Genomic DNA, 16155 nt, shown 5'->3' on the forward strand with positions numbered 1-16155 from the left:
ACACAAAAATCAATTCAAAATGAATACAAAACCTAAATGTAAGAGCAAAAGGCATAAAAACTCTTAGAAGAAAGCATAAAAGTAAATTTTCATGACCTTGGATTTGTCAGTGGATTCTTAGGTATTACAGTAAATTCATAAGCAACAAGAGAAAAAGCAGATACATTGGATTACATCAAAATTAAATACTCTTGTGCAGCAGTAGACACTATCAAGAAAGTGAAAGGCAACCTACAGATGGAGAAGATATTTGTAAATCACTTATCTGATAGGGGCCTAGTATCTGCATACATAAAGAACTCCTACAACTGAACAACAAAAAAGACAAATAACCCAATTTAAAAATGGGCATAAGACTTGAATAGACATTTCTCCAAAAAAGATATACAAATGACCTACAAGCATATGAAAATACGCTCAACATTAGTCACTAGGAAAATGCAAATCAAACCATAATGAGGTATCATTCAGACCCACAAGGTGGTATAATTTAAAAACACAAAACACCAAGTGTTGGGGAAGATGTGGAGAACTAGTAACCTTTGTACATTGTTGGTAGTAATGTAAACTGGTGTGGAAAACAGTTTGGCAGTTCCTCAGAAAGTTAATCACAGAATTACCATGCGTCCCAACAATTCCACTCCTGTGTATATACCCAAAAGAATAGAAAACATATAAACAAACAAAAGCTTATATACACATATTCCTGACAGCACTAGTTACAGTAGCCAAAATATGGAGACAAGCCAATGCCTATCAATGGAGGAACACTGATAGGCACTGATGAACAAAAACAAACATATCCACACAATGGAATATTATTTAGTCATAAAAAGAAACAAAGTGCTGCTGTGTGCTACAATGGAGAAGCTCAAAAACATGATGCTAAGTGAAAGAAGCCAGGCACAAAAGGTCACATATTGTAATTCCATTTATATGAAATATCCATAGGTAAATAGATAAATCCATAGAGACTGAAAGCAGATTAGTGCTTGCCAGGGTCTGGGGAGGGGAAATGGGTTGTGACAGCTTAATAGTTGTGAAGTTTCCTTTCGAGATGATGAGAATGTCTTGGAACCAGGCAGAGGTAAGGCCTGCAAAATCTTGTGAATCTACTAAATGCCACTGAATTGTACACTTTAACATGGCTCATTTTATGTTATGTGGATTCCACCTCAATTTATAAAAAAGTGGGTATCAGGGATGAGGTGAAACTCGGGGATGTATACTTCACAAATACTTGATAATAAAAAATATTGCTATTTTATAAAGGGAAAGAACAAGAAACAGGGATTGGGTAAAAAGTATGCTTTATAGACTATTGAGTAATTTTAAAATAGTTGACAGTTTCGTGTAAAAATTATGGCGTCAAAATGTCCCCAGAGACAAAATCTAATTCTCTTTATATAATTTTGTTTGATTAATTTAATTAAGATTGTTATATCAGAATGTCATGCACCTTTATGAGTATTAGAACTAATGCTGTCCAGTGCCTAACACAGTGTTTGACACAGAGTGGGGCCTCACTGAATGATAATTACTATGGAAAGGGCTTGAGGGCAGGCCCCACCTTCTTCAGCGCTGCTCCATTGCCTCGCACAGAGCCTGATGCAGGCAGAGACACACTGCTGAGAGGGAAGAGGGAGCCAAAGGCTCCGTGGCTCTCAGACACACCACTATGCAGTGTCTCTCCTGCAGGCTGTATAGGGCAGAGGTGGGGAGGGGGCAGGAAAGGCAAGCAGCTGCATTGGAAGAGGGGGGTACCAGGCCAAGCCTGATGATGACGGCATGTGAGCAGCTTACTTGGACTCCATCTTTGCATGCATGCATCTTCCTTTCAAACTGGGCCTGCTTCTTCAACTTCCTCCTTTGCGTCTTCTCCAGCCACAAGTCATCTAAACTGAAGTGTGAATGCTGAGGGATGCCCCTGGGTTGTGAAGGAGTCTCCCTGGGGACGTCCTCTGCAGAGACGAAGGGGAGGGTCCGTGTCCCCACCTCGGCGGTAAAGAACGGCTCCCGAGCTGGCTCAGTGTGAAAAGCTTTTGGACTGTGGGAGCAACTGGGCTTCTCGCCTGGCTGTTCTTCCCATGGCATGTGGTTCTGAGAACAGAGAAGAGAACATAGCAAGTGAGCACAGTGTCCTTTCTCTGTTCAGTTTCTTTGGGGTATAAACCCACATTTTGGTTAATCCCCAAAATACAGATTCCAGTGAAGTACTTGGTTCACAGTAATTTTGGAAAATGTGACGATTAGAAACAAAACAAGTCTTGCTTCTGTTAAAATTTCTACTTTCAAGACTATTTCAAAAAATCAAGTCTTCCATCTTGATCAAAGAATTAGGTCTTGAAAGTAATGACTGAGCTTGGCATGCTCATTAGAAATACTTTTTAAGGGTCAGTGGTTGGGGCAAAAAGCTCTTGCCTAAACAATACCCCCTGAGAACAGAATTTGAACAGGAACACACTGAAGCACTTGTTACTCCTTCTTTCTTGGCTCAGACATTAACTAGATGTGTGTATGCTGCACCTTCCTTAGGTGCCTGTGCTGCCCTTACTTTGTCCCAGGCTGCAGTTATCCACTCAGGCGCCCTAACTGAATTTCAAAGTAAAATTAGTCCACACTAACAGAATACTTTGGCTTCATGTTGCACGACCATCTCTCTGTCCTTTGAAATCAACCCATCACTCTGGGAGCAGAAACCTTTCTTCCCATGTGTTCTTTGAGTCTAACGACCCTCCACCCCCAATCCCACCCCAGTGGACACCTCCTTCACAGCAGCTCTTTGGAACGTCATCCCCAAGCACTTTGTGCATACTATTTGGTGGAAACAAAGGTGAAATTTCTCTTAAGTATTTCAAGAGGCTGTGTATATACACACATACACACAGACACAGACATACACACATGAGAAAGAAGAGGAAGGGGAGGCATAATTACTACAAAATGGTTTTGGTGTACAGCCTGGGAGCTGGAACTTTTCAAAGCTTTCCAGGTGACTCTAATATGCATCCAAGGTCAAGAATCACTTTATTTTTTTTTAGCACCTAAATACTGCTCTAAGTTTAAAAAGTGCTTTTACTTAGTTCCCTCCCCTCAACTCCACTGTGAGCTAGAAGCAGCTGGCATATTATCCATATCCTATAAATAAGGTAATAGGAACTCAGAGAGCTTACGTGATTGCCTGAGTTCACACAGCTCTGTGTGTCATTATGCAGTTGACCCTTGAACAACATGGGTTTGAACTGCAGGGGTCCATTTGCGGAATATTTTCAGTAGTAAATACTACAGCAGTACAGGATCTGTGGACGGTTTTGAATTCCTGGGTGTGAAACTGTGGATACGGAGGGCTGACTGTTAAGTTATTGTATATTTGGAGGTTCCACTGTGCAGAGGGTAGGTGCTCCTCACCCCCGCGTTGTTAAGTGTCAGCTGTATTCTTCTAATTCTAAATCCCATGTCCTTTTCACGCTTCTACATTGTAAAAATTCCTGTTGTTTCATAGCTGGAAATAACATCTCCATAACTGAGCAAAGACCACAGCTTAGACTCTTTTTTTTTTTTTTTTTTTTTTTTTTTTATGGCGCACGGGCTTAGTTGCTCCGTGGCATGTGGAATCTTCCCAGAGCAGGGCTCGAACCCATGTCTCCTGCCTTGGCAGGCAGATTCTTTACCACTGCGCCACCTAGGAAGTCCCTTAGACTCTTTTATAACTCTCAAAGTCCCCACAAAGGGAACAGATGTTAATAAGCACATCTTTATGCAAGACTGTTGTGCATTTTATTTATATTTATTTTTTTTCAAGGCCATGTTTTTTTTTTTAACATACTTTATTTAATTTTTTTGGATGCATTGGGTCTTCATTGCTGTGCGCGGGCTTTCTCTAGCTATGGCGAGAAGGGTCTATTCCTTGTTGCAGTACGCCGGCTTCTCAGTGCAGTGGCTTCTCTTGTTGCGGAGCATGGGCTCTAGGTACACGGGCTTCAGTAGTTGTGGCTCGCAGGTTCCAGAGCACAGGCTCAGTAGTTGTGGCACACGGGCTTAGCTGCTCCGCGGCATATGGGATCTTCCTGGATCAGGGATCGAACCTGCACTGGCAGGCAGATTCTTAACCACTGCACCACCATGTCAGTCCCTGTTGTGCATTTTATATATAGTACATAAAGAGGCTGTCCCCCTAAGACTTTCAGTGAGTAAATGACACAGAGCTGCCCAAAAGGAAGCCAAGCCACCCTCATGCTGGGGCTTCCACAGGAACATGCTTACTGCCACTTGAGACAAGCTCACTTATTTTCAATGGAAAGAAAATCTGGACTTTACCAACGCACCATCCCCTAGGCTTTTGCCAGCCTATACCTGAGTTGTTGGCTGGGACCTCTTGATGCCATCAATGATAGTTTTATCCTCAACTCTTGCTTTATCAGAATTTTAGAACGTTATCACTTTCATAGCTTGGTTACGGGCCTTTAGAGAGGATCCTGGCTGCAGAATGGTGTCCTGAATGCAAAACTTTGCCTTTATTTTTCCCATAAGCTTAATGGAAAAGAACCCCTCTCCCTCCCCATTTTCCCACCTTGGGGGTATTTCTAGGGCCATATATCCATTCACTCACCAAGGAGCTTTGATTTCCTCAGGAAAAAAGTTCTTTGTTCTGAGGCCGTTAGAGAAGTTTTTGTAAAACCACCAGCAGCACCCAGTATGGCAGGTAGCCTCTATGATGGCCCCAAAGACCTCACCGCTGGGATGGAGACCCTTGTATGAGCTCCTCCTCTTGAGTGTGGGCTGGACTTAGTGACTCACTTCTAATGAATAGACTTTGGCAGAAGTGATGGGATGTCACTTCCAAGATTAGGTCATAAAAAGGTTGTGGCTTCCATTTGGGGGTGCCTCTCATGGACTCCTTGCTCTGGGAGAAGCCAGATGACATACTGTGAACATGGCTGTGGAGAGGCTCACGTGGCAAGGAACTCATGTCTCCAGCCAACAGCCAGCCGGGACCCATGGCCTGTCAACAGCCACCTGAGCGAGTGTGGAAGAAAGACACCCTGCAGTCCAGCCTTGAGCTGAGTGCAGCCCCTGCCAACACCACAACTGCAGCCTTGTGAGAGACTGTGAGCCAAAGCTTAGTCTGCTGGTTCTACAGCAACAGGTAACTCCTACTCCTGGGAACTTGCTAGATCTTCAGACTTCTAAGCCCCATCAGGACTCACTGATTAGAAATTCTGGGGGTGGGAAATGCCCACTTAGGGGATTCCAGTGCAAGGCGGAATTCTCCGATTGAGAATCAGTGTGCTAGAGCCAGGCAAATAAGCGAGAGGCAAGGCGATCAGGCTGTTCTGGTGCTCCTGTGTGTCCTAGGATGGAGGGTCAGGGAGCAGGCTTTGGGGTTAGGTAAGCTGAGTTTGAATCCTGGCTCTGGCTCTTACCAGCAGTGCGACTTTGGGCCAGTAAGTTTCCTTAACCCCCTTTCTTTTTCTTCACCTTTAAAATGGGAATACTAATGCCTCTTAGAAATGTTATGAGAATTAAATGATAGTGCACATAAAGCACACAGTATAATGCCTGTTGCACATTCATTACATCAATATATAGTAGCCAGTATTATTGTTGTTGTTAGTAAGTAGACAAGACTGAGATGGCTGAGGTGGTGATGGAGTCTTATCTCTCCAGAATGATATGTTTTCAGAGAACATCACTACAAAAATGCTATTTAGCATTAAATTCATTCTCTGATTTTTTTATTATTTCAGGGAGGCTTTTGTCATACACACTATTATATTTAAAACAGATAAGCAAGGACCTACTGTATAGCCGAGCATAGGAAGCTATCTAATGGAAAGGAGTTACCAGGGATTATATAAGACAGGAGCAAGTCCTGGGGAAACATACAGAGGTTTTGGTTTAAAGTCTGTGTGTAAAAGTGTGGCCCTCAGGTAACCTTCCCTGGCAGGTTCAACCTAGTTACTATTCATACTCTCTTTTTTTAAAATAAATAAATTTATTTATTTATTTATTAGCTGTGTTGGGCCTTTGTTACTGCACACGGGCTTTCTCTAGTTGTGGAGAGCAGGGGCTACTCTTTGTTGTGGTGTGCAGGCTCCTCATTGCAGTGGCTTCTCTTGTTGCAGACCACAGGCTCTAGGCACGTGGGCTTCAGTAGTTGTGGCACACAGGCTCAATAGTTGTGGCTCACGGGCACACAGGCTCAATAGTTGTGGTGCACAGGCTTAGTTGCTCTGCGGCATGTGGGCTTTTCCCGGACCAGGGCTCAAACCCATGTCTCCTGCATTGGCGGGTGGATTCTTAACCACTGCACCACCTAGGAAGTCCCTCATACTCTCTTTTTCATTTCCCCTCTCTCCTCTTCAAATTGATGGCCAAGTTAAAACACCAGAGACTTACAGTTTTGAATAACTGAACAAGAGGATCCAGATTGTGAATAGCAGACTTAATGATAAAAGCAGTGGAGAGGTTTGGGATGAAAACAGGGATAGCAAAAAGTCTGCATTGTGAACTGTGGGTCACTCAGCTCCCTGCTGCACTCCCAGAGTAAGCCTACATAGCTCCAAGATAGGAGAATGGATGGTACTTCTCTGGCAAAATTTACCCACCCCAGAGACGAGACCTCTAAATATTGATTTATGAAATAAGCAACTTCTCACTTACTGGCCCCAGTGAAGCCCACTAGTTGATTATTCCCAAACATGCCACTAGAAACAAATAGGGAAAAATAGCCAGGAAATAGAAAATGTGGATGACAGAAGAAAACTTAAAAAATTAATAACTTCAAAAAAGTGAACAGCCTCAAAAAAGAGGAAGACATTGTAACCATGAAACAAGAGCATAATGCTATGAAAAACAAAAAGAAGAAACAACCCCTGTCCCCCAAAACAGGAGACTTCCAGTTCTGGACAAGATGGCTCAGACACACTTCTCCCTATTTGTCCCACTAGATATAGCTAAAATCTTGAGACATTATATATAAAACAAAAATATGAAGACTCTGAATGGTAGAGAGAAGAAGGTACACCAGCTAGGAATCCTAGAATGCAAGGAACAACACACCAGTGATATCCCTAAGTTTTCTTTGCATTATATATTTCTTTATGGGTCCTATAGAATCTTGCAACCTGGAAATACCACTAAGCACAGGCCTAAAGTCCCAACAAAAGCCTGCTTTCCTTACCCAGAGGAGCAGACCAGCTAGACAGAAAACTTTTAGATAAGAACTGCCCTATTCTAGCATGCGAACCCCCTCATTCCCTGCCTTCCTCACCAAAGCATGAGTGGGAACTCCTAACTTCATCTGACTATAATGAAGCACAGTTCTCTCCCAGCCAAATGGTGTTAGGAAGGCCTAGAGGGAAGTTGATCCCCTTCCACTGGTGACAGGGCTCTCCCCCATGGTGTCTTCCAGCCATGGCAGTGAGGCATCCCTCCTCTGCCCCACTAGAGTGATGTAGGAGAAGGCCTAGGAGAAAGCCAGGACTTTCACCACCACTTAGCATTAACAAAGTCTTCTGACCCCATGGGGAACATTAACAAGTCTCCCTCTGAACCACAGAGGTGTCAGTGGAGTTATAGTAGAGAACCTCAACTCCTGTTCCCATCCATCAGTAACGAGACACCCCTCCCTGAAACTGGTTGTCAATAGAGGCCAAATAAGGAAAGTGAGGTTTTACTCATGCCTGGAAGTAATGAGGCAGTGCCCACTTTTCCCCACTGGGGTGGTCTGCAAAACAGAAGATTTAAATAAGATGCAGAGACCCAAAATATCCAGAATAAAACAGAAATTCACTAGTCATTCCAGGATTGGAGAAAATCTCAACTTGAATAAAAAAAAAAGTCAACAGATGCCAACATTGAGAAGGTGCTGAAATTATCTGACAAAGATTTTAAAGCAGCCATCATAAAAAATGCTTCAACAGGCAATACGAATACTCTTGAAACAAATAAAAAAATAGAACATCTCAGAAAATAGAAAATCTTAACAATAAAATAGAAGATATAAAGAATAAATGGAAATTGTAGAACTGAAAAATACAATCACAAATTTTAAAAAAATTCAGTGAGTGGGCTCATGGGAGAATGGAGAGGATAGGGGATCAATGAACTTGAAGATAGAACAATGGAAATTACACAATATAAACAAAAAAAGAGAAAACAGACTGAAAAAAAAAAAAGCTCAAGGACCTGTTAGACTATAAAGAAAGATCAAACATTAGAGTATTGGAAGTCCAAAACAGAGAGAAGAAAGTAATGTATTGGGGGTGAAAATTTATTCAAAGAAATAGTAACTAAAAATTTTCAAAATTTGGCAAAAGACATAAAACTACAGATCCAAAATGAGACAAACTCAAAGAAATCTACATGAAGAAACTTCACATCAAACGTGAAATCTAAGGACAAAAAAGACAAATCTTGAAAGCAGTGAGATAGAAAAGATACCTTTCTTGTAAGGGAAAAGCAATTTAAATGACATCAGAAACTATGAAGACTAGAAAGAAGTGGACAAACATTTTTCAAGAGTCATTCATCAAGAAAACAAGTGTTAATGCAGACTCCTGTATCCAATGAAAATGTTCTTTATGAATGAAGGCAAAAATCAAAACACTCTCAGAGGAAGGAAAATCAAGAGACTTTGTTGCCATCAGATATACCCTTAAAAATGGCTAAAGGAAGTTTTGAAACAGATGATATAAGGAAGCATATTTTATCATCAGGAAACAAAGGAAAAAAAGGACAATGTAAAGAGTAAAAATATGGGTAAATGCAACAGACATTCCTTCTTCTCTTGAAATTTCTAAGTTATGTTTGATGTTCAAAGGAAAAATTATAACATTGTCCAATGTAGTTCTTAATGTATTTAGAGGGAATATTTAAGACAATTATAAACAGGATTTTTAAAGGGAGGTAAGGTTTCTACATTTCACTTGAATTGGTAAAATGTCCACAGCAGTAGACAGTAATAAGTTGTATATGTACAATGTAATACCTGAAGCAACCACTAAAAAAGTTATAAAAAGAGACTCAAATAAGCTATAATACATAAAAATGGAATTCTAAAAAATATTCAAATAATCCATAGGACTACAAAAAAAAACATAGAAGTGATAAACATGAAACAAAAAAATTAAAAATAAAAAGACAGACTTAATCAAGGAGTTTGTTCTCTCTGCGTGGCTGAGAAGTTTTTCACCTACTAGGATGGGGGTCAGGGCGTGAGGGTGGGGACAGGTGCCCCCCCAAAATAGAGCGCAAGCTGCAACCTGAATTTGGCCATAACACAGAAATAACGTCAGAAGGAGGTGAGAATGACCACTTTAACTCACCAGGCCCATCATACTGAAGTAGGGAAGAACTCTGAAAAGAAGGTGGAAAGTGAGGAAGACACTGATCAGGACAAAAGTCAAGACAGTGAGGATGCTGGAGACTCTAAGGGTATCCGCCTCACCCTTACAGAAGAAGTATCGCTCCTGGGACTAAAAGATAAAGTTACACATCTTTCTGGAATGACTGCATATCATCTGGCCTGCGAGGGGGCATCCTGATAGAGCTGACCATGCGAGGTCGAATCTATCTAGAACCCCCAGCACGTGCAAGAAGCAACTACTAGACAGAAAGGTACTGCTAAAGTCAGACAGCCCAATGCGTGATGTTTCACTGGATGAAACTCTCAAACACATCAAAGCAACTGAACCCACAGAAACTGTCCAGACATGTATAGAACCACTCACTGGTGAGACCTGGAACCCTTTCAAATTACAGGACCAGCTGAGAAATGTAAGAGAGAGAATTGCAAAAACCTAGCAGAGAAGGGTATTCTAATCACTGAGAAGCAGAATTTCCTCCTATTTGACATGACTACTCATCCAGTGACCAATACAACAGAGAAGCAGCGACTAGTGAAAAAACTTCAAGACGGTGTCCTAGAGCGGTGGGTAAATGACCCTCAGCGTATGGACAAGCGAACACTAGCACTACTGGTGCTAGCCCACTCCTCCGATGTGCTAGAGAATGTCTTCTCCTCTCTGACAGTTGACAAGTATGATGTGCCAATACACTGAGCCAAGGACCTAGCAGAACTAGACGCTGAGGTAGAGGGGACAAAGCACAGTGCCACGGAGATGATCTGGACTGTGCTGGCTGCCCTCAATAAATCCTAAAGCCAGCAGGTGGGTTTCTCCTTTTCCCTTGCTGGCCAGTGACTGTCAGAGACACCATCACCGAGTTTTGTGTGGTAAGATGTTTTCCATCATTTTTTTTTTCCTTCTCTTGAATCAAACTCGTTATTTGGGGAAAGCAACTTCAGGGCTCCTCCATAGACCTTGACTATTATAAGCAGACTTTATTTCTCCCTATACTTCTACTCCAGAGCTGAATAAACTGGGTGAACCAAGACACACCCAATGAACGTTGTCTCTCATTTCTCGGTTTACTTCCATCCAGTGCGCTTTTGGATTAGCTGGAATATCTAAGCGAGTTCTGGATTTCTCTAGCCACAGAATGTGAATGAGATGTAGAGCAAACCATTTATCATGTTTTTTAAAGTTTGTTTTCTATCTTAAATATATGTGTTCAGTCTGTCTCTCAGGCTCTGCTATGAAACGTAGCTTGTTGAAGTAACCATCTCTTTGAATAAGAGGCAATGGAAACAAAACTAATTTTTGGAGCAGATGGTCTCTGGGATATAAATGCATGTCCCACTGATGATTTTGTCATCTTCCCTTTTCTAACCTAGTGAGAATATTCCAATGCGATCCCCTGGTTCTCACAGTCCTAGAACCAGAAATATATTCTCTATTCTCTCTCAGCATTATCCTACTCCATCATTCATTAGAACAGAAGTCTAAAAGAAAAAAGTGTATCTCTCAGCCACCTCCCTCATGCAGTCAGCAGTACAATTTACAAAGAAGGGAGGTGGCATCAGAATTTCCACTCTTCAGCACTTGACTATCCTGATCCCTCTAGACTACTATAAATGTCCCTACTCTGATTGAATTCAGGGAGTTGTGGATTTCAATTGCTGACTAGCAACATCCTGAGTCCAAACAATGTACCTAAACTCTAGATCTTATTGTTCCCTATTTTGGCTTCCTACATAAATTGACAGATTCTGTCTATATTTAAGGGTTCTGGATTGGGGTGGGGTTGTTTTTTATTTTTATTTTTTATTTATTTTTAAGCTCTTTATTGGAATATAATTGCTTTACACTGTTGTGCCAGTTTCTGCTGTACACCAAAGTGAATCAGCTGTATATATACATATATCCCCAGGTCCCCTCCCTCCCGTGACTACCTCCCACCCTCCCTATCCCGGCCCTCTTAAGTCATCACCCATCATCGAGTTAATCTCCCTATGTTATGCAGCAGCTTCCCACTAGCTATCTATTTTACATCTGGTAGCGTATATATGTCAATGCTACTCTCTCACTTCATCCCAGCTTCCTCTTCGCCCCACCCCACCCTGTGTCCTCAAGTCCATTCTCTACATCTGCATCTTTATTCTTGCCCTGTCGCTGGGTTCATCAGTACCATTTTTTTAGATTCCATATATATGAGTTAGCATACAGTATTTGTTTTTCTCTTTCTGGCCACAGATACCCACCTAGTCATTAGTCCTGTCTCAATACAACCGTCTGTCTAACCAAATCACTAAGACATTTTTTAATTCAGCAGTGAAGGCAAAAAGAAGCTTATTAAGTAAAATCCTATTTAGAAGGGCAATTTGATGTTAAAAGCATCCTGATATAAAGTCCAGTATTTGGGAATATAAAGACAGACACCAAACTGTGCTAATGTCAAGCATTTGTTATGCTGATGATTTTAATGGATCTTGCCTGTTGACAGCTACAGAGAAACGGGCTATTAAAGGGCTAATACAGATGACCCAGACCTGATATCAAATCTTCCTGATCAGAAGTAATTAAACGAATGATTGTAACTTTCATCTCCTCCCCTAAACCTGTGTAGCCCCACAAAATTCATCAACTCAATTAACTTTCTTTTTTCACCTTAGGTATCACTTAGGTGACCAGAGATAAAAATTTTAAAGTGAAACAAATTCTTAAATGTGAAGCCAAGTAGGCCTTCAGTCTGGCTTTCTAGAAAAAGTATAAAAACCAGTCTATGGTTGTTTCTACCCGACTTAGTTTTTCTTTCCATTTGAACAATTTGGCATAAATTGAAACCAGGTTTTCCTCTGGAAAGTTTCAGCTTGATTGAGGGAGTAGAAGTTGAGTTCTTTCTAGCAGCTCTTGGTCAGTGTTTATTTTTATATTGTACCTCAATAAGATGAAGATGTCTTCATTCTGAATCTACATAATGTTCACTGCAAAATACCTTTTCATTTAATGCATATGGGCGTCACATTTCTGTATAATAAAGATCAATTATTGTCCAAAAAAAGGCAGACTTAAGCCCTAACAATTACAATTTAATTACAATTAAATATAAATGGTAAATAGTATATATTAAAAGATCAATTAAAAACAGAGAAGGGCAAAATGGATTAAAAAACACAACCAACCATATGCAGGCTATAAACAGCTTATTTCTAATATAATGATATAGGTAGGCTGAAATAAAAAGAATTGAAAAAGTGGCTGGCTAGTGAGCACCTGAAGAAAATGAGCCTGAATCTGTAGGTCTGGGAGTAAACACAAATCTGAGTTTTAGTCCCACCTTGTGGAAAACAAGAGACTGTCACACCAGCCTGGTGCTTGGCAGGATCAGTAGAAGGCATACAAACTCACGAAATCTTCCAGAAGAGCAAGTAGAAGCATGGAACAGGTATGTTCATAGAAGGTCTGAGAAAGCCTCAGAATCACTAGCAGGATTAACAGCAGGTATTTCTCTCCTGAGGGCAGTTAGAAAAGACTGGAAGAGGTGACTGCTACTTCAATTTGAAGACAGCAATGCATAAGTTCAAGGAACATGAAAAAACGAGGAAACATGACACCAGCAAACATCACAGTAATATTCCAGTAACCTATCCCAAAGACACAGAAGTCTGCAGTGTACCTGATAAAGATTCAGAATAGTTTTAAGGAAACTCAATGAGCCCCAGGAAAACACAGAGATATAATTCAACAAAATCAAGAAAACAATATATGAACAAAATGAGAAGTTTAACAAAGATAAAAATCATTAACTAAGAAAAGAACCAAACAACTCTAAACAAAGTGGGTATAGAGGGAACATACCTCAACATGATAAAGATTATCTGTGACAAGCCCACAGCAAACATCATATTCAGTGGTGAAAAGTTGAAAGCTTTTCCTCTAAGATCAGGAACAAGACAAAGATGCCCACTTTTATCACTTTTATTCAACACAGTATTGGAAGTCCTAGCCACAGAAATTAGTCAGGAAAAAGAAATAAAAGGCATTAAAAAATTGGAAAGGAAGAAGTAAAACTGTCATATTTGCTGATGAGTTGATGTTATATATAGAAAACCCTAAAGACTCTACAAAAAGCTTTTAGAACTAATAAATGAATTCAGTAAAGTTACAGGATAAAAAATATACAGAAATATGTTGCATTTCTCTACACTAATAACAAACTATCAGAAAGAGAAATAAAGAAAACAATCTTATTTACAATTGCATCAAAAGAATAAAATACCTAGGAATAAATATAATTAAGGAGATGAAAGACTTGTTCACTGAAAACTGTAAGACTTTGATGAATGAAATTGAAGAAGATAAATGTCACAAATAAATGTTAAGATGTTTTGTGCTCATGGATTAGAAGAACTAATATTGTTAAAATAGCCACATTACTTATAGCAATCTACAGTTTCAGTGCAATACCTATCAAACGTCCAATAGCATTTTTTATAGAAATAGCACAAACAATCCTTAAATTTGAATGGAACCACAGAAGACCCCAAATAGCCAAAGCAATTTTGAGAAAGAAGAACAAAGCTGGAGGCATGTGCTTGCTAATTTCAAAATATATGACAAAGTATTGTAATCAAAACAGTAGTGACATAAAAGCAGACACATAGATCAATGGAACAGAATAGAAAGCACAGAAATAAACTCACTCATATATGATCAACTAATTTATGACAAAGGAGCTAAGAATATAAGATGGCGTGGACAGTCTCTTCAATAAATGGTGCTGGGAAACTGGACATCCACATGCAAAAGAATATCTTGCACCATACACAAAAATTAACTCAAAATGGATTAAAGGCTTGAATGCATGACCTGAAATCATAAAACTTGTAGAAGAAAACATAGACAGTAAGCTCCTTGACATCAGTTTTGGTGAAGATTTTTTTGGATTTCACACCAAAAGCAAAGGAACAAAGGCAAAAATTAGCAAGTGGGACTGTATAAAACTAAAAAGTTTCTGCACAGCTAAGGAAACCATCAGCAAAATGAAAAGGTAACTTATTGAATGGGAGAAAGTATTTACAAATAATATATCTGATAAGGGGTTAATATCCAAAATATATAAAGAACTCATACAGCTCAAAAACAAAAAACAAACAAAAAACTCAACAACACTATAGTTAAAAAATGGACAGGGGATCTGAATACATGTACACTTTTCCAAAGAAGACATACAGATGGCCAACAGGTACATGAAAAGATACTGAAATCCACACCACACTGAGATATCATCTCACACCTGTTAGAATCATCAAAAAGGCAAGAAATAACAAGTGTCAGTGAGGCTGTGGAGAAAAGGAAACCCTTGTGCATTGTTGGTGGAAATGTAAATTTGTGTAGCCACTACAGAAAACAGTATAGAAGTTCCTCAAAAAATCAAAAGCAGAATTACCATCTGAGTGAGAAATTCCACTCTGGGAATGGGAAGAAAATGAAATCACTAACTTGAAAAAATACATGCACCCCTGTGTTCACTGTAACATTATTTACAATAGCCACAATATAGAAGCAACCCAAGTGTCATTGATAAATGAATGGATAAAGAAAACGTGATATACCATATATATACCATATATATATAATGGAATATTATTCAGCCATAAGATAGAATGAAATCTTGCCATTTGTGACAACATAGATGGACCTTGAGTGCATTATGCTAAGTTTTCAAAAGAAGTCAGACATAGAAAGATTTATGATTTATTTTATGATCTCACTTATATGTGGAACCTAAAAACAAAAGTTCATAGATACAGAGAACAGATTGGTGGTAGCCAGAAGTGGGGGATGGGGAGGTGGGTGAAAGGAGTGAAGGGAGTCAGAAGGTACAAAGTTCTAGTTATAAAATAAAAAAGCCATAGGGATATAATATACACCACGGCAATTATACTTTATACTGTATTGCATATTTGAAAGTTGCCAAGAGAGTAGAGCTTAAAGGTTCTCATGACAAGAAAAAGAAAATTCTGTAACTATGTATGGTGACAGATGTTAACTAGACTTACTGTGGTGATCATGTCACAATATATATACATATTGAATCATTACGTTGTACATCTGAAACTAATATAATGTTGTATGTCAGTTATACCTAAAAAAATAAAAAGGATCAAACAGAAATTCTAGAGTGGAAAATACAATGAGTTAAATGAAAAATGCAATAGAAAGCATCAGCAACAGGATGGATCAAGCAGAGGAAAGAATCTGTGAGACAGAAAAGACAGGAACTTTGAAATTATCCAGTTAGAGGAGAACAAAGAAAAAAGAATGAAAAAAGAGTTAAGGAAACTGACATGATCTATCAGATACCTGAAAACAACCAAATTGTCAATTATTGGAGTTCCAAAAAAGAGAAGAGAGGGAGAATGGGGGCAGAAAGCTTATTTAAAGAAATAATGGCTGAGAATTCCCCAAATATGGGGAGAGATTTGGATAGCCAAGTTCCTGAACCTTATGAGTCACCAGACAAAATCAACTTAAATAGATCCTCTCCAAGACACATTTCAATAAAACTGTCAAAAATCAAAGACAAAGAGAGAATCTTAAAAGAAGCAAGAGACAAGAAGCTTGTAACTCACAAGGGAACCCCCATAAGGCTACTAGAGGATCCTAGCAGCAACTTTATATGCCGGAAGAGAGTGGGATGATACATTCAAAAAGTTGAAAGTAAAGCTGTCAACCAAGAACACTCTATCCAGCAAAGTTATCCTTCAGAAATGGAGAGATAAAGACTTTCCCAGAAAAACAAAAGCTG

The 16155-nt window shown here is 39.6% G+C and overlaps 1 protein-coding gene and 1 pseudogene across 5 annotated transcripts in view; one reads left to right on the forward strand and one right to left on the reverse strand.

The window, feature by feature from the left end:
- The window catches only part of ARHGEF4 (Rho guanine nucleotide exchange factor 4), a 253119-nt gene that overhangs the window by 104153 nt on the left and 132811 nt on the right, over positions 1–16155 (reverse strand). For 3 of the 5 annotated variants that reach the window (XR_009055039.1, XM_057744537.1, XM_057744536.1), the window contains exon 3: positions 1804–2100. The exons of the other annotated variants lie outside the window; for them this stretch is intronic. Coding sequence is in view for 2 of the 3 variants with exons in the window: in XM_057744537.1 (XP_057600520.1) it covers positions 1804–2100 (297 nt within the window). In the remaining variant the exon portion in view is untranslated. The remainder of the gene's footprint in view (positions 1–1803; positions 2101–16155) is intronic. 5 annotated transcript variants of the gene reach the window in all.
- On the forward strand, positions 9159–10163 carry LOC130858295 (Golgi phosphoprotein 3-like; annotated as a pseudogene).

This window comes from Hippopotamus amphibius, chromosome 8 (genome assembly GCF_030028045.1).
Source record: "Hippopotamus amphibius kiboko isolate mHipAmp2 chromosome 8, mHipAmp2.hap2, whole genome shotgun sequence".
Lineage (NCBI taxonomy): Eukaryota > Metazoa > Chordata > Mammalia > Artiodactyla > Hippopotamidae > Hippopotamus > Hippopotamus amphibius.